Genomic DNA, 24,393 nt, shown 5'->3' with positions numbered 1-24,393 from the left:
CAGCCCTGAATAGTCTTTACCCGGGCTCTCCACAACAACACCACCGTCCAGAATTCTTTACCGGCTGACCCGCTCTCCCACTCACCACCTATCTATAGAAGGGCCTATTTAAAGATTTTCAAGAGAACAAAACTCCCCAACGATGGCTGTGTTGTCTCTCTTCCACGGGTGACAATTATTGCAGGCAACTTTGGCGATGCCAGCGGAGATTTGGAGATTTCTTGGCTATCCGTCGCGAACAGTTAAGCGACGCCACCGGACTGCGAATAGATCGCAAGACTATACGGGCGATCTCACAACTCCAGGGAAAAGTTATATCCTCACACCTTAACTGGACACCCATAAGCCTACCTGCCAAGGCTGGCATCCGAAAATTTCATTCCTCTTCGCCTCCCTCCCGATGGGACGAACCGCTTGTTTCCGACTGGTGAGTTATGGATGATGACTCTGTACGGAGTGCGTTGTACCTGCTTGCTGCCTGGGCCATGCATGCATCATGTACTTTGATGTATCGTCTTTCTCCGACTGTGACATGATATCCATCATTGCAGTTGATGCATAGCCTGGCACCATATGGAAGTCACCACGAGTAGCCCAATCATTCGCTGAATATGCAGCTGCAGTATAATAGAAAAGCAATATAGACCAGGGCAAGGTACCGCTCTGGACGCAACATGGAAGTGACTTCATCCCCAGTGCCCCCATAACGCCCCATTCCTGCTCCCTCCAGAGTGGACAGGATCAATGGCCTCCACTTTGTCTCAGTCCGTTGTGCTTCTGATTCGGTATATCCTCTACAATGCCAAGCAGAACTAAGTATATCGCAGTATCATGCTATCTACTGCACGCGTCATCCAGTATCCTTAGTCGATGTCGTTTAGGAAAAGAGATTAAGAAAAGAAGTCAGCTATTCATAGTCTCACTTCGTAGTTCTAATCATGTACCCTTAATCATAGTCCAGCCATATGCACTTCGCCATCCGGTAGCGCTGACCCTCAGGGATGCAGCGCAGCCCGTAGGGCTCGATCCGGTCTAGCGAGGCCCCATAATTAGAAGAAAGGACATGGGACTGAGGGAGGCTGAGGGTCTCAAGTGGAGATAGATAGACAGAGGGATCAGGGGCGAGCCGTAGCGGTGAACCTACAGCCATGTCTGTAACCAACCAACCCATGGCTAGCCCTTTCCGGGTCGCTTCTAAGTTAGGTACCAGGCACTGACATTAAAGAAGACCCATAGCGAGTACTAGTAGTACCAAACAGTTATAAGTAGTGAGTGACCTGACCCTTTGTGGCTTCTACTTCTCCATATCCCATCTATTCCAGTGGCTCAGATCCATACAAGAAAAGAATTTACCATTCTCACACTCGTTCTTCAATCTTAATACCACTATCTATCTTCACCAAATCCACTCACTAATACCATCACCATGTCCGTGACCACCACCTCAACCGGCACCGCCGCCTCCGCCTCCTCCACCTGCATCAACAAGCTCTACGACATCCCCGTCAAAGATGCCGCCTGCGCCATGCCCATGCGCAACAACAACTCCGCCATCATGAGCAGCTGCTGTGGCTCCGCCTCCATCGTCTCCTACGACAGCTGCGACTACTACTGTCTGGCTCAGGACCAGACCGTCGGTACCCTGGCCGAATGTCTCATCAAGGCCTCCGAGGCCGGTGAGGTCTGGTGTAACACTAACGCCAACGCTACTGCTACCGGTAGCGTTCCTACCACTGGCGCTGGCACTATCGTCTCGACTGCTACGGCTACCGGTGGCTCGTCTAGCACTGGGTCCAGCACTTCCAGTGGCTCCACGGCTTCGTCGACTAGTGGTGCTGGTGTGGCGGTTACGAAGAAGAGTGTGGGTGTGTTGGCGCTGTTGTTCTTTGGGTCGACTGCGGGTTTCTTGTTGTAAGAAAGAGATTAATGGGATTGGATTAAGGGGTAGTTTGATACGGGGGTTTAGATTAGGTGGGTTGGATGGATATTGTTTTGTATAGAGCAGAACAGAGCAGAGCAGGCTCGTACAGTAACTTGGGGAAAATATCGTCTTGATTCGAACCATTTTGCTAGCGGAAGTCCGTCCTTCTTAGCATTACTTTGATCTTTCATTTGTTTGTTTGTATTAGATACTGCTATTGATGCTTTCTTCACTTCATCCATTGTACCTTGTACCTTGTCATGCAGTGCGCAATCCAATCTAGCCTAGTGATGAATATTTCAGATACGCATTGATAGTACACATCTAGCGTAGATCTAAAGCCGCCCCAGCAACTTGCACTATACGAATCCAAAAGAGGTACTAGTAGTGTACTTCAGGACCTCCCAATGCCTATACTATCTCGGAATTTAGGGATTAAGGGTTCCTGTAGTCATTTCCTTTCAGCTATCTCTCTATACAAAAGTCATGGCGGAGTCACAATCAACTCATGCCTAACATGACCAAGTTACCACTAATTAAAAGTTATGAAATATGCTCTGGATCAACCTAGTTGAGGACACACTGCCTTAGGCATAGATATTACTCCGTCGGCTTCATATCACGTGCATTTATCTGCAACAGGCAACAACCCCTGGTCGGCATGCCAGAAACATATTATCTCAGCATTGGAAAGGTGTGATTCAAACAACACTTATAAAAGGCTGCTAAGGATAAAGATGTGAACTATTCAGAGTCACCGATTCTGTTAAAAGGAGAACACACTAATATTACGTTCTAATGCAGTTTGTCAGATCTAACGATGACTCGTGCGAAAAGCCGACACATTATGAGTTATCAGTCAAGAATGCTTAATACATGAGTGTATCTTCCCCTTCCATTGAACAATGCAGCTACAAGTTGCGGTAAGCGTATACTAGCCTGTTACTGAGAAGAGTATGTAGCATTTGATTGATTCAGAGTAATCCTGAGTAACCCCAGTAGGTTATGTGTGTTACATTCTACCAGTGAGTGCTGGGCTTACTTAGACTACTCGTGAATAGAAGACGTACAATTGACGAATATGCGTATTTGGTATACCCATAGACCACTTATTCGTCTTTACTTCTCCTGCAATCTATCAGCTTTTACTTTTGTTACTCATTATAGTATAGTATATACTCGAGACCCGATGACTCGGCATTTCCGCACAGTCTACTGCCGAGGTTCTGTCGTTCCACAAGGTATGTAGTAGAGACTATATATCTCCGCATGGTATCTGTTCAATTGGAAAAAAGAGAAAGCACCACAATATCCCGAGGTTGTTGGTTCAGGATGTAGGATTACAGATTGTCGATCAACCCCGCACCGGGCAGGCCTAGGATGCAAATGGGGCTAATGTGAGCTCGGGGGAGGGGGTTGGGGAACGGAGTTTTCTCTTACTGTTGTTGAAGAATGTGACGCAAGCATATGTCAATTCCTACTATTAATTGAGTGACCAGCCCCTCACAGCAACAGAAAGAGTCGAAAATATCAGCAGAAGAAAGAAGAATGAAGGACATCAAGATCGAGCCCGCAAAGGGCATTTCCTACTTTACCCCAGCACAACAAACCCCAGCAGGGACAGCAGCGAACCCGCAGACCAGTGGAAAGGCGATACCCAAGCTCTTCCAGCCGATTACCATTCGAGGATTAACATTTCAAAATCGTCTTGGGGTAATAGTTCAACCACCACCAAGATAACGGCCTGTTGACAATGATTGCTCTAGGTATCCCCAATGTGCCAGTATTCCGCCCAGGATGGCCACATGACAGACTACCACCTCGCCCACCTGGGCGGTATAGCCCAGCGAGGCCCAGGTCTTATCATGATCGAGGCCACTGCTGTCCAACCGGAAGGTCGCATCTCACCGCAGGATGTCGGGCTATGGAAAGACTCCCAAATCGCACCGATAGCCCGAGTCATCGAGTTCGCGCATAGTCAAGGCCAGAAAATCGGCATCCAGCTTGCGCACGCAGGTCGGAAAGCGAGTACTACTGCACCTTGGATGATGAACCATGGCAATGTGGCAACAGAAAATGTCGGTGGATGGCCCGATAATGTCAAAGGACCCAGTGATGTACCCTTCAGCGAGACATTTCCGAAACCGCAAGCTATGAGCAAGGACGACATCCGCGAATTCAAGGAAGCGTGGGCTGCCGCCGCGAAACGGGCCCTTGTGGCCGGGGCGGATTTCATTGAAATTCATAATGCGCATGGATATCTGCTTGCCTCGTTTTTGACCCCTTACGCGAACAAGCGGACGGATGAGTATGGTGGTTCCTTAGAGAACCGGATGCGATTGCCGCTGGAGATTGCCCAGTTGACTCGTGATACGGTGGGTAAGCATGTGCCTGTTTTCCTGCGTCTTTCGGCGTCGGATTGGCTGGATAGTGATTTGGAAGAAACCTGGGGCTTGCAGGATGCGGTGAAGTTTGCTGAAGCGTTGGTCGCTCAAGGAGCTATCGATCTGATTGATGTTTCTTCTGGCGGTCTACATTCGAGTCAAAAAGTCAAATCTGGGCCTGGGTTTCAGGCACCGTTTGGCATTGCGGTTAAGAAGGCGGTCGGGGAAAGGATGCTTGTTGCGACGGTTGGCCATATCAAGGATGGAAGGCTGGCAAATCGGTTGCTCGAAGAAGAAGGACTAGATGTCATTCTTGTGGGGCGTGGATTTCAGAAAGATCCTGGATTGGTGTGGACCTTTGCGCAGCACCTTGATGTTGAGATTGCTATGCCGGGCCAGATTCGCTGGGGATTCTCCAAACGGGGAGGAACGCCATTTGTCGATCCGTCGGTCTATAAGTCCTCACTATGATGGGAAAAGGTTGAGGATTCATCTTTGCAAGATACAGAAGAAGCGAGCCGACATACACATTGTTTTGATTAGCTACACCCGCTTCCCTCGGCATTGATGTTCTACATTGATGGACTCTTGTAGATGAGACATGACCGTGTAGTTGGGATCCTGTGATATCTATGCATATAGAAAATCTTTATCTACTCAAGAACATGACGAGCTATCCTGGTATAGAACGCAAGAAACTCCAAGAACGATACGGCCATAGTACGTTCAAAAAGAAGATATACGAATATATCACCCTCTGAGTGGACTCTTCAGCAAGTGAATGATACTCAGTCAAAGACCTTGTGCACTTTCCACTGGCCAACATTTGCGACCAATTGGATCTTCTTGATAGCTTCGTCGTACACATTGTCGTCACCGTTAAGTTCCAACTATCATCTATCAGTCAGAATGAAGGCGAAAGCTAGGAAACTACGGCTTACCAAAGCCAAGTAACGCGGCGGCTCTGCTGGTTTCCCATCCGGGAACAACATAGCCTGGAAGACCTCATGAATGGCCACCCGCTGAGGCGCGCCATTACTACTATATATCCCACAGAACCAATCCATCACAGCCTGGTCATCGGCTTTGTCAATGTGTGAAGGCAAGTCAAACTCCACAGTAAGGAGATGAGACATCGGACCTAACACATCCAACATCACAGGAGTGAATCAGCTTTTGCCCTTCTCTTCACTTATCTTATAAGTCTCACCTGATGGCATATCTGAGTCTTCTCGTATCCCGACCTCGCGGTATCGCCTGATATCGAAATGCGCTATATCCATACAACTGTGTGTCGGCCCCGGCAGAACATCACTAGTCACGGGGATGCTCGAAAACTCCTCTGTCTTCAGAAACTCGAGGTCTGGGACGGGGTAGAGAGCAAGGAACGTCCATGGGGAACTGTCTTGGGGCACTGCAGCCGTTTCATAGCGGGCTGCGGAGTTGATTCCCGAGGTCTTGAGGACATCACGCACATGGATGTCATTATACCAGGTGTTAAAGACATCTGACGATATTCGCGAGGGAGAATTGAGCCTTGAGGCTGCATAGAGTAGGCCCGAAGTAGACATTCCGGTTGTTGTGGTCTCCTTGATGTTCTGTTAGAGAGGGATAATGTGGCTGGAGGGGGAACTTGATGGATGATGTACGCACTAAGTAGTTAGTAGCACCAGGTCTGAAGAGGGGATAGATTGGCGCTCGGCTAGTGGTATGTTGTTCAGCTGAAGGCTGGGTCCACTCATGAACGAGACTTTGAGATTGCTGAGGTGGACACGGCATGAGATTGACCAATAATGCCATTCAAATGAACTTCGAGGTTCTGATTCAACAAGCACGAAATGTACCTGAGCAAGATAGACCACAATCTGTCACTCTACTTTCTATCAACCGCGACACCATGTATGGTCACCTTCTACTGTCGGAAAACTAAATTTTCCGATAATCTTGCTGGCTTTGATGTAAACCCTAATTCTTGACCGAACTCAATCTTCTGAGGACCATCTTGCGGACTGGGCAGGTTTGATTGCGTGCTATGTTTCAATTTCTCATAATAGATGCTACCCTTCTACGACCCCGCTCGACTTATGATCTTTTCAGACTCAGGAATCTGCTGGACTCAACATACCAACTTCATGGTTCCCGAACCCCTCGCGTTCGGGACGTCCCGAGCTACCAAAACAGCAAAAATATATATGTATGAACTAGTAGATCCGGTGGACGAACCTCATAGTTGATCTATATTTGGTTTCTAATTTGTCCAGAGGCTAGGCACACCCCATGCTGCATTGTCAAGTAGGTGAAACCCATGCCTTATAGTGGTGTGGGATGTGAAGCACGAATTCCGCACCCATACCAACAGATTCCATATCAATGTAGACTAAGTTACGGTCCGCCATCACCACAACACAACCAAGCTACAACACCAACAATTTTTTCGTCTTACTAGCAGCTTTTGATCTACATTGCAGTTTTACCATAGTGAGCGACACCATATCTAAACCTTCTATCCTATTCAGCTGAGCCAGCTACAACTCTGCAGTTCCCCGGTTTGATCTCCATTCTTGGCATGTTTCATCTGACAGCCACCCATTTTACTCCTGCATGCCTACGGAGGATATAAATAGCTATGGAGTATTGATTTCTCCTCTGTCCAGCTTGTGCCTCGCTGAAGGCTTGCAAAGATCTCAGTAATCATGGGTCTGGCGGATCTCTGCGTGGACGTGGTCCTAGAGTTCCTGCGCTATCTCAGTCTGGAGGAATTGTTGTCGCTGAGGATGGTTTGCCGTATGCTTTGTCTTTCCTGCACAGTCTGGTCAATACTGGCTGGACTCGAGATACTAAGGCAATTTGTGTATAGGTTATCTGAATGAGGTTATCGTGGTGAACCTTCTCTATATCACTACAGTGGACAAGCGCATCAGCAATCGTCTGTTGTCCCGGATTCTACTTGAATATATGAACCAGGATACAGCACTCAAGTCCCAGGTTACTAAGATCCGAGACTACATGAGAACATGTGCAAGTGAGCATGATCGCAAGAAATGCACCATGGGCCGTTGCTTGAGAGCCATCAGCGTCGCCCTGACCACGTATAACGGTCGAGAGTGGGTGCTCCAGAACTACAGGACCGCCGTGATGTCTTGGATAGAATCCTGGGACAAAGACAACAACTGCATTCCCTTCCTTCTGGCAGCTTGGATGGGCTTACAGAGTATTGTTATATCGGCCCTGGATCAGGGCATACATGCCAATACAAGCCATCCTTTTCTCGGGGCCGCCTTGCACGCTGCAGCGTACAACAACGACACCGTCCTAGCCAAAGAGCTCATCTTACGCGGCGTCAATAGGAGAAAACGGGATGGCGCCTTCGGAGACACATTCCAGCTTGCAGCCTACAGAGGGTCTGATCAGTTCATCCACACGATGTTGATGGCTGATCCGGGTTTGCGAGTCCAGATTTCTCAGACTACGTCTACCTATGGTCCATTCGGAAGTGCGTTCAATGCAGCAGCTGCAGCAGGACATGATCGAGTGGTGAGGATGCTCTTGGCGCACAAGGCCAAGCCAAATATCCTTGCTCCTATGCAGAGGACCGCAATGTTCCTGGCTGCAAGAAGTGGTAGAGCAGATGTAGTCGAGTTGTTGCTCCAATCCGGGCTGATTGATCCCAGTGTCCCTGACTGTCATGATATATCGCCTTTGTTAGCTGCCATCCAGGGAGGCCACGAGTCAGTCGTTCGTCTCCTTCTCCAGATCAGCAAAGTCAAGCTGAATGACACCGGACGCAATGGCAACATCCCCGCACCACTGATGGTCGCTGCTAGCCAGGGCAAAGCCCGTATTGTCCGAATGCTCTTGAAGCGCCCTGATATCGACGTCAATCGCTATGCACAAGGGCTCCCTCCAATCTTCGCAGCAGCAGACAACAACCACGCAGATGTAGTGAGCTTACTGCAATGCAGACGTGACATTTCCCTTTTCACCCCGGACCAGTCTCAATACCTCCTGAATATAGCAGTCTCCCACGGCCAGACAGACATAGTCAGAACACTGCTAAACAACGGACATCACATCGATCCACACATCCTAGACAGCAACGGCCAAGCATCCCTCCACATAGCAGTCACCAAGAATCGCATAGACATCCTAAACCTCCTCCTCACCTACCCCTTCACGGACCCCAATCACACAGACACCCAAGGCCGCACGCCTCTCATGCTCGCCGTCCTGCACAACAACCACCACATCATCCACCTACTCATGCAAGACACCCGAACCCGCTACGACATCACCGACAGCAGCAACACAACACTGCTAATGCAGGCCATCATCAAGAACAACGACACCGTCTTCCATACCGCCCTCAACCACAGCACCGACCACCACCTCAACACCCAAAACACCACCGGCGCAACAGCCCTCCACCTCGCCTGCATCACCAACACCACTTTCGCCCTCGAATCCCTCCTCTCCATCACCACCATAAACCCCAACCTGCAAAACACCCAAGGCCTCACCCCCCTCCACTGCGCCATCCTCCACAAATCCACCCAAGCCATCATCTGGCTCCTCGAAACCCCAACCATCTCCCCCCAACTCCCAGATCACAAGGGCACAACACCCTTATGTCTTGCCATCGTACAGAACAAGCTCATCGCCGCAGACCTTCTCCTCTCCCATCCCTTCGTGGACATAAACCACCCATCCCCATCCCCGTCACCCGAGAACCAATACACCCCCCTAATCCTCACTACGATAACCAACAACCTTCCCCTAATGCACCACCTCCTCCACCACCCAGACATAAACCCCAACCTCCCCGACGCCAACGGCGACACACCTCTCGCCCACGCCGCGAAGCACGGCCACATAGCCATAGCGAAAGCCCTCCTCGCACACCCAGCCACAAACCCGCACTTACGACCCCAGATAGCTGGGGGGACAGTGGGTGCACCGCCGCTTGTCCACGCAGCGGAGAACAACCATCTGGAGATGGTGCGACTTCTTCTCTTAAGCGGGGTGTATCCCGATGTGCCGGACCGGTATCTCCGCACGCCGTTGATCGCTGCAGCGGAACGGGGCCATACGGAGGTAGCGAGGGAGTTGTTCCGGCTTGGGGGTGGGGATGTGGATGTTGAGCATATGGATGTGAGGAGGATGACGGCGTTGAGGGTTGCGGCGAGGAATGGACATGAGGGGGTGGTGAGGTTGCTGGTGATGGAGGTCGGGGTGAAGGTGGATTTGGGGAGGAGGTCCGGGGTTAAGTTGGTGGAGGAGGTGAAGGGGTTGGGGTTTGGGGGGGTGGTGAGGTTGTTAGAGTCTGGCGGTGGGAGTGGGAATGGAAATGGACACGGGGGGATGTACGGGTTCTTTTAAAAGGTAATCTGTCCATGCTGTTGTGCTGTCTGTCACTGGGATGGTAGGTAGGTAGGTTGAATTGGTAGTTGTTGTTCATTTGTTACTCCCTAATTTCACATTAAGGTTTCAACTTGAGGATAGCTGAAGCTAGCACTCCTGCTTTGCAATACTGGCTGATTTCTTTCTGGTTCGCCGAGCAAAGAAAAAGACTAACCCGCAACCGCCCCATAGGAGAACTCACGCTATATGTACAGAAGATAGACACTAATAAAAAAAGTAACGAATAAAAACCCATTGCCATGCCGGTTCCGAACCCATGGACTGTAAAGTAATGCGACAAACGATGCTTTGTACGCCAGAGGGAAGATGTGTGTGTGCGTGTGAGACGACGAGGATAAAAGTATAAGGAGAAACCGTTCTAATACAGCGAGAAAACAAAACAAAACGGAGTGGGGGACATCAGGCAGGGCTGATGTTCCTTTACTCCGTCTTTGGTGAAGAGGCCATATACCATACAATCATATGGGGATTCCGAAACGCGTGGACGGATCAGGTGGATTGACTCGGGTCGAGGTATCGAGTCGAGGGCTAAAATACAGTTGTGAGGGAATTGGCGGCTGTTGGCGTTTACAGGAGAGCCTTGCTCAGGACCTGTTGAGACATAACATGTTACTCATATGTTCATGGAGGAAATAATCAAATAAAGGGGGCAGGAGTAGACTTACAGTCCAACCACCAGCAATACCAGCAACGATACCACCCGAAATCACCATAGGCTTAAGACCCCTCGTGCTCTTGAAGACCATTCCACTCAACGCACCCGCCACAATGCTGTTAGCAGCATCGTGCTTACCCCTCGCGTAGCCCAGACCGGAGTTAAACCCGTTGTAGACCATCGCGACCACACCAGCCGAGTTACCGAGGAAAGGTCCTCGTCTCGTAATGGAGTTGAGAGCACCGTTGAGGCGGATCTTCGGCGGAGCGGTGACGGGCGTCTTCTTCAGTCCCTCCGCCAGACCCCAGGCACCACCGAGAGTCAAACCAGCAAGGTAAGTCGTTCCTGTTCCATAGCAGAGATCATCGGACCATCCACGGGAGGGCAGCACAGAGCGCGATCCGGGTGTTTGGTCGAGCGCGGAGTCTTCGAGGGTGATGTAGTCGAGGGTATCTTGGTTCAGGCCGGCGAGGGGATGGAGCTGAGAGGGGTCGGGAAGATCGGCTAGGAAGCTGGTAGCATCTGGTGCTGATGCGGTGGCCTCGGAGCCCTTGGATTGTTTGCGACCGGTGATGGAGTCCCAGATGTTCGACATGTTGGATAGTGAGGTGGTTGAATTGGCGGGAAGGTGTGGGTGAATTTATTAAACAGGTTATGGAGAATATGAATACAGATAGGAGAATAGAGAGAGAAAAGGGAAAGGAGAAAAAGGAAAAGGAAAAGAGGAGGAGATCAGAACACTGGCGAACAATCCGAGAGCTTGAGGAGGGATTGGAATTGAGGTTCTGGTGACTGCGCGGTTTCGTCGGAGCAAAGAAGGTGACAGTAATAATTCCAGGCCGAGAAACAAAAACTTCAGCCCCGTGACTTGGTCCAGCTTTCTGCCAGAATTTCCGGGCCGGCAGTTTATCGAACATTTCCCGTTTGGGCCGAGCTTATAGGGATTATTGTTGTCCCGGCGCTAACCCGATTCGGAGACCCGCTCTCGAAAATCCACAAGAGGCAAAAGTCGCGGTTGGAAACGCGGGGGCGGGCTCGTGCTTGGGTTTTTTTTCTTTTCTGTTGTAAATCGTTGATATCTGAACCCACTCGTTGAAGGTTGCCATGCTGTACTTGTAAGAATACTAAAAGTATGGTCGGTAATCCTGCGTCTGGCCCCCCCGGGGATGCCGGGCTCCCACTATCAGAAATGGAGCAAGTATCGCGGAATATAGAACTTTTGCCCGAGGAGACCCTTGTGCGCATTGGGAAGGGCCCGCTGGTGAAGTTCACCAATTCTTGTGAAGACATTGAGTAAGAGTGTTTCCAAACATTTGCTTATCAAGCTGTCTGTTGTGTGCGCAAGTGGTTTTCAATATGAATCTATTCTGACTATTCCCAAAGGAAAGTGAGCCGAGTCTTCCAGTCGCTACTGAAGACATATTCCACGGCTTCTCTTTCTCATCCGCACACTACTGCTGCGTGTAATGCAATCAGTGCCTTTTTGGACGCTGCACGAACCTCCACCTGTGAGGGAACGAGGCAGCTAGCCCGTTCTGATGAGACTTGGCTATCTGTATTCGAGGTCTTCATGACCCGGTACAAGGATGTCAAGCCTAAGCCGATGAAGCAGGTGCTGGAGTCGCTGGTTGCCCTTTTGGCCAAGACTCGTCAAGAGATTGATAGGTCCGCACTCCGCCAGAAGATCGTTGAGGCTACGATCCCTAGCATTGTCCTTGGCGAGCCTCGCGCTCGACTGAAGGCTTCTTTCGCCTCGCTAGAGATGCTGCTGCGCAAGAGTGCCATCACGCCGTTAGAGCTGGTCTCACTGACGGACCAATGGCTTGTGGATCACTACGAACAGTGGACGGCGCTTTTCAAAGAGGACTGCAAAGCTCTGTCTATCGATTTCTCCCAGTATCTTGAGAAGGGTTCTGGGAGAGAGACGTACCAAATAGCAGCTCAGATTCTGGTCCTGGGAATGCTGGCTCGCGCTACTAAAGCGGAGCTTGCTGCCTCTTCAGGTGACACTTTGGCGGCATTTCTCCAGAGAGTCAAGGCTTCGCCTGACGCTCAGGACTTGAAGTCTGTTTGGGTGGCGCCCGTTCGCCATGTGTCGTTGCGCAACCTGGACAACCTGGAGTATATGTCCAACTATGTTCTCCAGCCGTCGTTCGCGACTGATCCGGCTGGCTTCAAGTTGTTCATTGAGCGGCTACCCCTGAGCAGTCTTCTGGCTGGCGATATGAGCGATGCCCCGCTGGCGGAGTTCATGCTATTATTTGCTTCGTTGCAAATCGCCAAGAAAATCGGGCTTATTCACGAAGATCGTAAGTAGCGCTGTATAGTGGGCCGAGCAATGGACTTACCTTCGCCAGATTATATCCCCAAGGCTGGGGCCAACGACGAAAATGTTATTGTCTTGAAGAGCGAAACCATCGGCCAGTTCCTCTTCCACCGCGATATCACTATCAGAATCGCGACACTCTCCCTGCTGATCACTGCGCCCTCCACGACAAGGCCATTGTCTTCAGCAACAATGAACGCCATCCTCAGCGGACTACCTTCTATGCACACTGAGTCGGACTCCTACTCAAGAGGCGAGATTTTGAGTCTGATTCGCAAATTGATAATCCGACTCAAGGGAGGCCTCTTGGAGGATCAGGACGGCCTGACTGAGCAGAAAGCCCCAGCGAACAAAAAGCAGCAGCCTAAGCTTGCTCGGAACGACACCACCACTCGGGCGTGTATGCAACAGTACGTGGATTTCTTGAAGGCGGACCTGCGCCCCACGGCTTCTTACCCACGCCACGTTTCCGCGCTGAAGACCTTGATACTTCTCCTTCAATCCGGTCTCGATTCTCGACTCAATCCGACAGACGGTGTTAAGACAAAGTGGCTCTGCAACGTGGAGGTATTTGAGCCTACTTTGCTGAGACTGCTGGTTGATCTTCTGCTTGATCCATTCGAGGAGGTACGCGCTACTTCGCTTTACATTCTGAACCTCTTCCCACGGGAGGTTCTATTCGACAACGACAAGCAAGCTGGCGTGCCACAAATCATTGAAGGTCTCGCAAAAGCCGAACAACTGGCAAGCAACACCAGCAGAGCCGACTTTGCAGACACCGTTGCCCGTCTATACCACATCCTCTTCCGCGCAGCCGCCGTGGATGGTGCAAGTGACGCTGCACGCTGGTGGGAGAACAAGTCCATGGTTGTCGATACCCTTCTGAAGAAGTTGGAGCAAAAGCTCTCCCTCGCCGGCGGCCTGTTCAACTCTTCTATGCGTGACGCGCCTCTGCATGGATATGTATCCGCTCTGAGGTAATTCCAACGCTTCATAAACCTGCCGTGGAGCTAACAGAAACTAGGTACATCATTGCGACCCCCAATTTCTATTCGTTTGTGTCCAGCAAGGAATCTTCATATGACAATTGGAAGGCTATCCATCTCAGGATTGTGCAAGTTTGCGACAAGATTTGGAACGAGGTTAAGCCTGTTCTTTGCATCGACTCGCCTGAAGGCCATACGGATGAGCCCATTGAGGAGCTTGGTGTCGGCCCTAAAGATATCTTGTCTTACTCATGGCGTGCTCTTCGCGAATCAAGGTGAGTTGCGTCTTGCGCTGGATCGGATGTTCTTACTAACTTTGTAGTCTTCTCCTGCATGCCTCACTATCCAACAAAACGTACGGTCCGCAAGGCGACTCTGGCTTGACGGTCGAGCACTTTGAGAAAATTGGAACACTCAGCTTCATCCAACTTGCTGAACTCCGGCACAGAGGTGCCTTCTCCACTGTGTCTCAGACATTTGCTACTTGCTGTCAGCGGTGCGGCCAGTCAGCCAGCGAAGAAATATCCGCCCTGCCCAGTCGGTGGTACCAGGTAAGGAGACCATCTTGACTGAACGATCAAAGCTCACCATTATACAGGAAGCGAAGAAAATCATCTTCGAGTCCGCTTCGAAGCTTACACGTCGCTCAGCTGGTCTGCCAGCTTTGATTGTGGGTATCCTTTCATCAAAGCCTGGCGGTCCGCTCTTCCAGACCGTCATCAATGAGCTGCATGAAATCTCCTATCTTCCCGCGGAACATGATAAGTCGAGACAAGACGTACCGTTGCCACAAGTGCATGCAATGAACTGTCTGAAAGACATCTTCACCAACAACAAGCTTGGTCCCCACACGGAGCCTTTCATTATGCCTGCCTTGAGGCTCTCGGCTGAACGGCTGGGGTCGCCTATGTAAGTGCTATCTCCAACCACGCCTTTCTCCATGCTAATCATTCTAGATGGGCACTCCGTAACTCCGGACTGATGCTGTTCCGTGCGTTGTTGACGCGCATGTGCCGCACTGGTACTGGACTAGGATTCGGTGGAGCTTCAGGCTCAGAACCAGGTGCTAGAGTCTCCTTCCAGAAGTATCCTGGCCTGTTTGAACTCCTGCCGACCCTTCTCAGCCCGTCGGACCAGAGCAACGCTGATGATGGCGATAACGCTATGGTTACAGAGCGTGTTTTCCCGGCCTTGGAGCTCATCGCGGAGAAGGTCCCTAACGTCACCGGAGTTGATGACGATGTGCTCCGTGGACTTGTCAGAGAACAGTTCAAGAGTCCAGTGTGGGGTATCAGAGAACATGCAGCCCGAGTGTATGCTTCGTTGCTGAACCGTTCGGATGTCCTGACCAGCATCAAGGCATTGTTGGATGACAAGAGAGACACGAAGACCCAGGACTATCTCCACGGAGAAGCCCTTTGCATCAAATACTCTCTTAGGAGATATGCCTCGAGCTCTCTCTCTTTCTGGAATGGTATGTTCGTAACCCACAGGCGGTGGTTTGTCCTTGCTAACATTCCCCAGAGCACGTTGATGAGGTATTGTCGACCCTGAAAGACGTCTTTGCAGCATCCTTCCCGTTCGCAGAGTCTCCGTTCGTGGCCAGTATTCTGTTGGAGGTTCTTGGCGATGTCATCGAAAAGTGCATAGAATCGGGAGCAGAGGGTAAGTCAAACTCAATATGCGATGACACGCGCTAACAGATGCAGGACAAATGGCTTCGACGCTTAACTATCTCTCCGAAACTTATTCTTTCTCCGCCATCCGGGAGTTCTTGTTCGATTCTTCGCATCCTTCTTGGAAGACTCTGAGCACCACACGCGCTCCCTCTCTTCTGCGTCGGGCCATCTCGTGGGTTACTGTCTTGCAGATGTTCATTACGAACAAACTGTCCGAAGTTGAGCCACTTCTTGGAGATATTTCGCGCTTCGACCCCAATGCTGGTCAATGGTTGTTGGAGCGCATCCAGGAGATCCTCGGCGAGCGAGTCCAGTACAGACGAGCTCTGATTGACCTTTATTATACCGTTATCCTTGGCGCTTATCCAGAGGAAGTCAAAGCAGTGGCGATCACATGCCTGGCATCTGCTCTGTCGTTTGTCCTCGACTTCCACAATGACACTGTCTTTCAAATCGACCTTTCATGGGAATCCTTGGAAAAGCACCTCAAGCACGCTTCTACCGAGCACATATGGAACAGGGACCGATCGGACGCCGAATTGGTTCTTGAGGGATGTCTTCTTGCCCTGAAGACGATCTCCGGTGGCCAGAGCTCAGAGTTGGACATCCTGGAATGGGCCACACGGCTCCAGTCCGCCATGCAAGAGGAGACAGTAAGTCCAACGCATTTCTACGTTATGAAAAGCCCTGCTAACACCTCACAGGAATTCACTACGCGCTTGGCTGCCGTATCATCCGTCACGGCGTTCGCGCGCATCCTGCGCCCTGCTGGCAGCTCCCCTCGCACCGACAGTGTCTTGCTGGAGATCTACCTGGTTCTCTACGACATGCTCAACGACGATGATGAGGAACTGCGCGATCTTGCCGCATCCACCGCGTCCTGGGTCCTGTCATGCTCCTCTGTCTCTCCAACAAAGGCAGTTGCGCTATCTCCTCTGAACGCAAGCGAGCTCCTCTCGAGGTTCATTGCCGAGAACTACGCCAGCTCACGCATCCTCTGCCAGCGAACCATGGCATACATTGCCGACCAGGAGCCCAGACTCAGCAGCGCCACCCCTAAGTTCGTTTCCTTCCTCGGCCGTCTTTCTGAGCTCCGAAAGGAAAGCACCATTCTCTTTGAAGAAGAGAAGCAGAACCTCTTCATCGACGAGGTCCGCGAAGTAGACGTTTGGTCCACGAGGTTGCGTCAGCTGAGCGAATCTTCCTACGATGAGGGCTCGCTCGACGCACTCTTCAACTGGGTGTCAAATGGACTGACCGCACTTGAGGAGATTCTTGCGAAGGAAACCGAAAAGGATGGGCTTCTGGGCTGGGCCTCGAAGCCTGAGACGTTCACTCTGGGCGTGCGGGTTTTCAGTGTCGCGGGTGCTGTGATCTCGAAGGATTCTGCGGCGTCGAGACTTTTGAGTCAGGAACAGGTTGCTTTGTTGAAGGGGAAGCTTCAGGCGCTGCTTGCTTCTGGCGAGGCGTCTTTGTTGCATGATGATTGGGTCTCACGGATACAGGCTGCTTTGGAGTTGTCATGATCGATGAAATTTGGATAGAGAAAAGTATAGAGATGAATTTACGTTACGTTACTAGAATTAGACGGTTTCTTCTTGGCTGCAAACAATCACTACATTAGTAGACAATGCATTCACTGGTATGGGCATCGGGCGACTTGTTCACGCTCATCTGCCACTTACACCTCTGGATACCACCGCCGTATGTTGGTGCGACGCGTCGTCTACTCTTACCTTCCATAGTTCGAGATTGACATGACCAGTGAAGGCATGAGTCCATCTCCCTACAAGCCACAACACTACTTACACCCTTCGTTAGTCTAACGAAGCATGTCACCTAACGTTGTAATCGTGGTGGTCCTGGCCGCCATGGTCCTCTTCATCGCAGTCGTGGTCTGTCTCTGTACACTCTGGTGGCGACACAGCCTCCGTGCCGGCTACCACAACGACCGCTTCCAGAGATCTCGGACGGGCCAACGCGAGACCACCGTCAAGAAGACAGAGCTCACAGAGCGAGGCGCAAAGAGAAAATGGCAAGAAGGCGGAGGAACGCCGACTCAACCCAGCAGACAGAAGACTCCTGCGCCGCCACGGCGACCACCACCACCTCCAACTCCACCTCCGCCACCCCAACCTCTCCCACCCGCTCACGGTGGTAATTCAGTCCGTCATGACAATCAGCCGTCGAGGCAGGAGTGGCCTTCTGTACCTCCAGCACGTAGCAACAAAACCCCAACGCCGGAGGAATGGGGCCCTGCACCTCCATCCCGTGGTAGCAAGCGTACTCCCAGTAAGCATGGGACGCCTGCTGCTCCGACTCCGGCTGCTAAAGTACCGACTAAGCCTCCGTCGCGGGACGAGTGGGAGGCTGAACCTCAAGCTCAACCTCCTAGTAAGGCGGCTTCAGATAAGGAATGGGCACTACCACCCGATCCGCCATTTGTTGCGTCTGGCGGTGTCAAGCGCGGTTCAAAGAAGAGCTGGCAAGCTGAGAGCAAGCCTGCTTCTAATAGAGGGGGCGCCTATGATACGCAAGGTTACCAGCAGCAGCAGCACGGAGGAGTGGATCCTAATGCGTTGACAGCGGCATTGCAGCAGGCGAATGAGGAGACACACGAGGAGCCTGCAGAACCAGAGGGTGGATGGTAGGAGGACAGCTGTGGAATAAGTTGAGTAAAGTGGGAGTGGAGTGTAGTATTGATAGTTCTATTTAAGGCGACGGAGATGGTCGCTGCCGGCCGCCCGAGGCGGTGACGTTGATCCCCGCGAGAGAGCCGGCGATGCCTTCGGGATTCCCCAGCTCATTCCCTCCTCCTGTCCTCCCTGTTTCTGTCCCTTAGTCCCGTGAACTTAGCCTCTGCTTTCTAATACTCCTGTCTGATTCATGATTTGATCTGTCACACCCACTCTCTCAGTATCTAGGCTGCTCTATCAGCCCCCCGACGCCATGTGGAACGACGAGGATAACAACCCGTACGGCGCATTCGATAACGAGGCGCATCTCTCCGAGTCGCTGCATTCGGCCACCCTTTCTCCCAGTAAGCTGTCAATCTCCATCTCCAGCCATCAATTATTCAGCTGTATTTTCTAACTTCTGCAGCTCTCTATGACCGCGAATATACCCCTCCCTCTCCTTCCAGCCGATCATCCACCGACAATCCCCCGGACTTCCTCTCACAGCAACAGGACCTCAGTGACGAAGACAACGCTCCAGACTATGCTGCCCAACCTGCTGGCCATGGCTATCTTCGCAAGAGTGTATATGATAGTCGGATAGAGCAGATTCTCTACGAAAACCCGGAGATGCCGATCCTCATCACAGACGCTGGGAAGAACCACGAGGGCGGCGGCAGCTTCATTGTGTACACAATACGCACTGGAGTATGTCAGATTGATAATCGAAGCTGCGTCAGCACTTGTGCTAATTGTTTCTAGGATCTGGAGGTCCGCAGACGGTATTCCGAGTTCGCGTCACTGCGACAAACCCTCGTCAACCTTCATCCCACCCTCGTCATCCCGCCTATTCCCGAGAAACATACCATGGCCGATTATGCCGCCAAGCCCACCAAGGCTAAGGAAGACACCGCCATAATCGACCTCCGCAAACGCATGCTGGCCGTCTTCTTGAATCGTTGTCGCCGGATGAAGGAGGTTCGTGAGGATGGAGTTTGGTGGCGGTTTTTGGATCCCAACGTTAGCTGGGTAGGTGTGATGATAGCTCGACTCTAGCTGTGGTATACTGACTTCATCCAGAGCGAGGTCCTACACTCCCATCCTGCATCGTCTGTGCCGAAGAATAATCTCAAGGCTCCTCCGCTTGACCCCGCCAATCCCACCCCCGCTCATGCCTGGCTCCCAGTCCCATCATCATCCGCGAAGCTCAAGTCTGCAGGCAGCGCTGCGCCTGCTCCTGCTCCCGCTCCAGAAACGCCTGGGCCTGATGTTCTCGGTCGCTTCCCACCAGAGTCACGGAAGCTGAGTGAAAAGGAACTTGACCCATACTTTATCAATTTCGAGGCGTCTACACGTGAGTTGGAGCTACTTTTGCAAGGGAACATTGAAAAGGTCAATCGTCGCACGTTGGCCCACCTATCGTCCTTGTCAGCGGATTTGATGGAGCTGGGAGCACGGTATAACGGATTTTCCCTGTCGGAGCCATCGCCGACCGTCGCAGCAGCCATCGAACGGGTCGGCCAAGCCGCTGATACTTCCTACATTGAGACGGAGGAGCTGTCGTCGCAACTGAGTGCCAGCTTCGCGGAACCGATGAGGGAAAGCGCCCAGTTTGCCAGCGTTGTGCGCAGTGTTCTGCGCTATCGGGTCCTCAAGCGGGTGCAGGAAGAGATGACGCGAGACGAGCTGGCTAAGAAGAAGACGCTGCTCGACTCTTTGGAGCGCAGTGAGATGGAAGCGAAACGCATTGAGCAGTACCTCAATCGGACTTCGCCTCCAGGTGGGGCCACGAGAACGCAGCGGTCTCTGTCCGCATCGTCGGCCGTCAGCGCGCCAGGAGGCTCCGAGGGCGAGGCCCGTCCAGCTGGTTCTGAAGACGGTGCATCAGTCGACTCGGAATTCCCTCCTACGCACGGCGATTCCATCAACTCCCATCCACCTCCGGCAGCACAGCGGCGTCCGGACTTTGGCGGTGCAAGCCCGGCGCATCGCAAGACATCGAGTGGGACATTTGTGGCGAACAAGATCTTCGGTCGGATCAGCCACGCGGTGCACGGCTTTGTGGATGTTGATCCGGAGCGGACCCGCCGCGACCAGATCGGCAAGACGAAAGAGAGTTTGGTGCAGTTGGAGCAGGCTCTTGGGGTGTCCGAGAAGGATGTCAAGGATGCCAGTGCGGGAGTGTTGCAGGATCTGAAGCGGTTCCAGAAGGACAAGGAGATGGATCTCCGGCGGTACATGGTAAGTTCACACTACTGTTTTCTCGCGGAAATCAAGCTGACTGGATAGGTTGCATATGCACGATGCCATCTGGATTGGGCACGCAAGAACCTGGAGACGTGGACGGAGGCGAAAGATGAGGTGGATAAGATTGTAGTGAGGTAGGATATCTATCTATTGCCAAGGGTATGGAGCGAGGGCGTTGGTTTGTGCTTAGCATGACTTCCAGCTGCCAATTGTGATGTCGGCTATGAGCTGGATAAGACATGCGTTGATTCCAGTACCCTGTATGCTATTGATGCGTATAATGATGTTCCGGCTACTTGAACTGCCATGATCCACCATATCCATAATTCAAAAGCAATAATCGTAGCTACCGAACGTAGTCAATGTAGATGTGTAACCACCAAGCAATGGTGATCCTCGCACCTCACTTTAGCTGAGACGGCATCACATGCCGTCCCGCTGATTGGCCCGTTGTCTTACTGGGGGCGGATCGACGATCATCGCCGAACGGACGGGCCAATTCTTCCTGATATTTATTGAACTCCCTTCCCCCGTCCATCTCGCTAGCGCTGACTGCTCTTGTTATGCAGCTGGCTTTGCAGTGTTCCCAGCTTCAGATATGTGAGTTGCTCCCCGGAATAGCACGGAGTTATACTAATTGGATATGTAGATGAGAAACATCAGGAAGGGGTTCGCCAAGACCTACCATCATCTATTCATGATAACCGGCCACAAATAACTGAAGTGTCGAGTGTCACTTGCCAGGATACAGGGTGCTGCCATACCCCTCTTTTCAATCTATATCCTGAACATCGCATCATCACTATCCCGAATTGCAACATACTCACCAGTTGGCAATCCCACATGGACTGAGCATCCATATATCAATCCCGCCACCAAAGAAGCAAGCAAGCAAGCAATGAACCACCATCCGATAACCACACAATGACCCCCAACTGGTCCCAACTATGGACCTTCATCACCAACCCCAAAGACACCACCAGCACTAGCTCCATCTCCCCTTCCCCATCCACCCTCCGTCGCATCATCAAATCCCTCTCCCTCCTGACCTTCTTCTCCATCCTCCTGTACGCTCTCTACATCCACTTCCAACCCTCCACCATCCCCCAACCCCCCGACATCCCAGAATCCCCAGACCTCCCTCCCCCCTCCCCAGAAGACACATACAAATCCATCTACGGCTACCCCCCAACCAACCCCACCATCCCACCCCTTCACATCCACGACCCCAGCATTCTCTACGACCTCCCCACAAACACCTACTACGCCTACGGCTCCGGCCCTCACATCCCCATCCACTCCGCCCCGACCCTCCAAGGCCCATGGACCAAAGTCGGCTCCGTCCTCGACGCAGATAGCATCCTACCCAAAGGGGATCGCAAAGCCCCCTGGGCACCGACCGCCCTCCTTCACGACGGCATATTCTACGTCTTCTACGCCACAAGCCATAGCGGATGTCGCGATAGCGCCATCGGCGTAGCCACTTCATCCACCCCGGGCCCCGGGGACTGGGTCGATCACGGCGCGATAGCTATCTCCGGCCGGGGGGAACGGGGGAAGGAGTTTCCATTTGATAGGGCGAATGCGATTGATGTAAGCGTTGTGGTGGATTATACTGACACCATCACTCAATCTCAACCCCAGCTCTCCGAGGGAGAGCCATCCCTCAAAGAAGGCGGCGGTGAAAAGAAACCGAAAGGAAAAGGATACATGACCTTCGGCAGTTTCTGGACAGGGATATGGCAAGTCCCGCTGAAGCCTAACCTGCTCCATATGGATAAGCAAGGCAACGAAGAAGAAAGGGTAAAACATCTAGCCCATGAACCCGCAGCCATCCACCCACCCACCAAAAAAGCCGATGGATTATGTGGCGATATGACGGGCATGCATCCCGTCGAAGGGGCGTTTATATCCTATCATGAGCCATGGTGGTATCTGTGGTTTAGTTGGGGGAAGTGTTGCCATTTTGATCCGGAGAAGTTGCCCAAGGCTGGGATGGAGTATGTTCTTTCCCCTCCCCTTCCCATCCCCCGCCCTGTTATTGTCATTATTGAATGATTAGAAAAGGAGTAATATACTGATGATAATGGTATGAATGGAACAGATACAGCATCCGCGTAGGACGCTCACCTTCCCCTCAGGGACCATTCGTGGATAAACAAGGGAGAGATCTCGTGGACGGTGGAGGAGAGATTGTGTATGGCTCGAATGGGGATGTTTATGCGCCTGGGGGACAGGGTGTATTGAGTGGGGAGGTGGAGGGGGATGTGCTTTATTATCATTATTGTGAGGGTCCCTTCCCTTTCTCTCATATATTCCTTCAAATATGAGAGATGGATGACGGTGCTAACTCTCTTGTGGCAGTGAATAAATCTGTGGGATATGAGTTTAAGGTATGTTTCATCTATTCATTTTTCCCGGAGATGGTGGTTGGATGGTGGGCTAATGGTGTGTGTGGTTTAGGAAGCACGGCTGGGATATAATTATTTGACGTATGTGGATGGGTGGCCGGTTCCACTGTGAGTAAGTACTATGTATTGGAGTGAGAACTATTGAGACTCTTGTATAGATTCAGTTAGGGTGTATAGAATATAATGTATGTAATATTCATGAAGTATTAGAATTACAAACACTGGATATCCATACCCATAGTACAAAGAACAAGCAGAAGGCAAAGAAACATACTCTACACTACTCTAACAACAGGAATAACTCCTCTATCCCACGGACCCGACAGAGCAAGAGACCATGAACTCCAACCAACAAAACTACCCTCCTCACTCCAAATGCAAACCTCGCACTCCCCTCCCCGCCACCGAAACACCACCACCGTCACCTTGCCCATGCCCATGTCCACGCACATATCCATCCGCAGACAAAGGAATATATCCATCATCACCATACACCAGACTAGGTCCTATGTCCAGCAAACTAATCTCACTCTCACTAAGAGACAGATCCCGACTGCGAGGAACAAGAGGAATGGTCTCTTCTCTAGCTGCTTCTGTACTTTTGCTTCCCTTCGTGTTCGTGTTTGTGTTTGTAGGTGCAGATGTAGCTGTAGTTGGGTTTGTATCTGACATATCAACCTGGTCCACGAAGTGGACATGTGCAGTCGTGGACTTCGATTTCTGTTTCGCTTTCGATCTCAATCTGGTCGTGATGGCTGAAGTGGATGAAGTCGGTATAGATTCACTTCCCGAAGGAATTTTAGTATACTTCGAATTCGATTGATCGCTGGGCTGATGATACGGAGTGAACCTCTGCGTCCTCGTCGTCGGCTTCGACTCCTCAGATGACAACGGATGAGAATGTGAATGTGAATGCTCAATCGAATTCACCCCCGAGAACGATCCCACCCCTACGTGCGATGATTGCATACTATCTTCATCGTCCTCATCATCATCATCCATCGAAGCAGAGCACGGATGCAGAGACGAGAAATCCATCAAGGGTTTTCTTCTCGCGTTCGTGGTGTGGATTGATGCGGATCCGTTGGGGGTATTTTTGGTTTTCTGTGCTTCTTGGGATGAAGCCATCGGTGGACGCATTTTGGGTTGGTTTTGAGATTGTGGTGGGTTGGGTTTGGTTTAGTTTTGTATGATTTGGCTGAGGTTGGGGTTGGGATGAGAAGAGAGGAGGGAGGTAGATAGGTTGGATGTGGAAGAGATGATGGGTGTAGAAGAAGCTAGTCTGATTGATGACTGTGTGTGTGTGCTGGAGGATTGAGTTGACAGAACAGTAGAAAGGTAAGGTAAGCAGGAAGAAAGTCCAAGTAGAGCAGATAGATTGACAGATGGAGATGAGTGAGAGAAAACGGATTAGGCAGGCGAGGCTGTCAGGAGTAACTCTACTCTGTGTTCAGTGGTTTGTCAGGATTGCATACCGACGGCAATCAATATATTAAAGGCCAAATATGAGCATCATAAAAGACCACATAACTTGATTTCTATGGCCTGGCTGGTGTGAAAGTAGTAGTATATATTTAGCAGTAGCCTCGCATTGCAGCATCGCATGACAGCGGCCACATGCGTGTGACTCGCCATGACCTCCCACGTGGTTCATCCATACACACTCATCATCCCCATATCATCCCTCTGCA

The 24,393-nt window shown here is 51.4% G+C and overlaps 10 protein-coding genes across 10 annotated transcripts; 7 read left to right on the top strand and 3 right to left on the bottom strand.

Annotated features, from left to right (window-relative positions):
• Positions 1-1,426: 1,426 nt before the first annotated feature.
• AKAW2_21501A (uncharacterized protein) lies at positions 1,427-1,915 on the top strand (the record flags this gene model as incomplete). The annotated part of the gene is made up of 1 exon (XM_041686332.1): positions 1,427-1,915. The coding sequence occupies one exon, from the start codon at positions 1,427-1,429 to the stop codon at positions 1,913-1,915; it is 489 nt and encodes a 162-aa protein (XP_041540327.1).
• Positions 1,916-3,469: 1,554 nt separating this feature from the next.
• AKAW2_21500A (NADH:flavin oxidoreductase/NADH oxidase) lies at positions 3,470-4,776 on the top strand (the record flags this gene model as incomplete). The annotated part of the gene is made up of 2 exons (XM_041686331.1): positions 3,470-3,634; positions 3,688-4,776. 2 exons carry the CDS (start codon positions 3,470-3,472, stop codon positions 4,774-4,776), a joined length of 1,254 nt encoding a protein of 417 aa, XP_041540326.1.
• Positions 4,777-5,093: 317 nt separating this feature from the next.
• On the bottom strand, positions 5,094-5,876 carry AKAW2_21499S (uncharacterized protein; the record flags this gene model as incomplete). The annotated part of the gene is made up of 3 exons (XM_041686330.1): positions 5,094-5,195; positions 5,247-5,446; positions 5,516-5,876. The coding sequence occupies 3 exons, from the start codon at positions 5,874-5,876 to the stop codon at positions 5,094-5,096; spliced, it is 663 nt and encodes a 220-aa protein (XP_041540325.1).
• Positions 5,877-6,998: 1,122 nt separating this feature from the next.
• AKAW2_21498A (ankyrin repeat domain-containing protein) lies at positions 6,999-9,681 on the top strand (the record flags this gene model as incomplete). Its single annotated transcript, XM_041686329.1, has 2 exons — positions 6,999-7,089; positions 7,163-9,681. 2 exons carry the CDS (start codon positions 6,999-7,001, stop codon positions 9,679-9,681), a joined length of 2,610 nt encoding a protein of 869 aa, XP_041540324.1.
• A 609-nt stretch (positions 9,682-10,290) lies between these two features.
• Positions 10,291-10,973, bottom strand: TIM23 (protein transporter TIM23; the record flags this gene model as incomplete). Its single annotated transcript, XM_041686328.1, has 2 exons — positions 10,291-10,314; positions 10,389-10,973. The coding sequence occupies 2 exons, from the start codon at positions 10,971-10,973 to the stop codon at positions 10,291-10,293; spliced, it is 609 nt and encodes a 202-aa protein (XP_041540323.1).
• A 537-nt stretch (positions 10,974-11,510) lies between these two features.
• On the top strand, positions 11,511-16,895 carry AKAW2_21496A (THADA/TRM732 family protein; the record flags this gene model as incomplete). Its single annotated transcript, XM_041686327.1, has 10 exons — positions 11,511-11,671; positions 11,762-12,687; positions 12,736-13,681; positions 13,729-13,965; positions 14,013-14,241; positions 14,289-14,599; positions 14,647-15,164; positions 15,215-15,355; positions 15,400-16,022; positions 16,074-16,895. The coding sequence occupies 10 exons, from the start codon at positions 11,511-11,513 to the stop codon at positions 16,893-16,895; spliced, it is 4,914 nt and encodes a 1,637-aa protein (XP_041540322.1).
• Positions 16,896-17,201: 306 nt separating this feature from the next.
• AKAW2_21495A (uncharacterized protein) lies at positions 17,202-18,020 on the top strand (the record flags this gene model as incomplete). Its single annotated transcript, XM_041686326.1, has 1 exon — positions 17,202-18,020. The coding sequence occupies one exon, from the start codon at positions 17,202-17,204 to the stop codon at positions 18,018-18,020; it is 819 nt and encodes a 272-aa protein (XP_041540321.1).
• Positions 18,021-18,318: 298 nt separating this feature from the next.
• Positions 18,319-20,429, top strand: ATG20 (PX and BAR domain-containing protein; the record flags this gene model as incomplete). Its single annotated transcript, XM_041686325.1, has 5 exons — positions 18,319-18,409; positions 18,472-18,752; positions 18,807-19,073; positions 19,125-20,285; positions 20,334-20,429. 5 exons carry the CDS (start codon positions 18,319-18,321, stop codon positions 20,427-20,429), a joined length of 1,896 nt encoding a protein of 631 aa, XP_041540320.1.
• Positions 20,430-21,215: 786 nt separating this feature from the next.
• AKAW2_21493A (arabinan endo-1,5-alpha-L-arabinosidase) lies at positions 21,216-22,814 on the top strand (the record flags this gene model as incomplete). Its single annotated transcript, XM_041686322.1, has 4 exons — positions 21,216-22,291; positions 22,396-22,577; positions 22,656-22,684; positions 22,755-22,814. 4 exons carry the CDS (start codon positions 21,216-21,218, stop codon positions 22,812-22,814), a joined length of 1,347 nt encoding a protein of 448 aa, XP_041540319.1.
• A 254-nt stretch (positions 22,815-23,068) lies between these two features.
• On the bottom strand, positions 23,069-23,842 carry AKAW2_21492S (uncharacterized protein; the record flags this gene model as incomplete). Its single annotated transcript, XM_041686321.1, has 1 exon — positions 23,069-23,842. One exon carries the CDS (start codon positions 23,840-23,842, stop codon positions 23,069-23,071), a length of 774 nt encoding a protein of 257 aa, XP_041540318.1.
• Positions 23,843-24,393: the final 551 nt, after the last annotated feature.

This window comes from Aspergillus luchuensis, chromosome 2 (assembly GCF_016861625.1).
Source record: "Aspergillus luchuensis IFO 4308 DNA, chromosome 2, nearly complete sequence".
Classification (NCBI taxonomy): Eukaryota; Fungi; Ascomycota; class Eurotiomycetes; order Eurotiales; family Aspergillaceae; genus Aspergillus; species Aspergillus luchuensis.
Note: the sequence above shows the minus strand (reverse complement) of the source record. Positions and strands in the feature narration are given on the sequence as shown.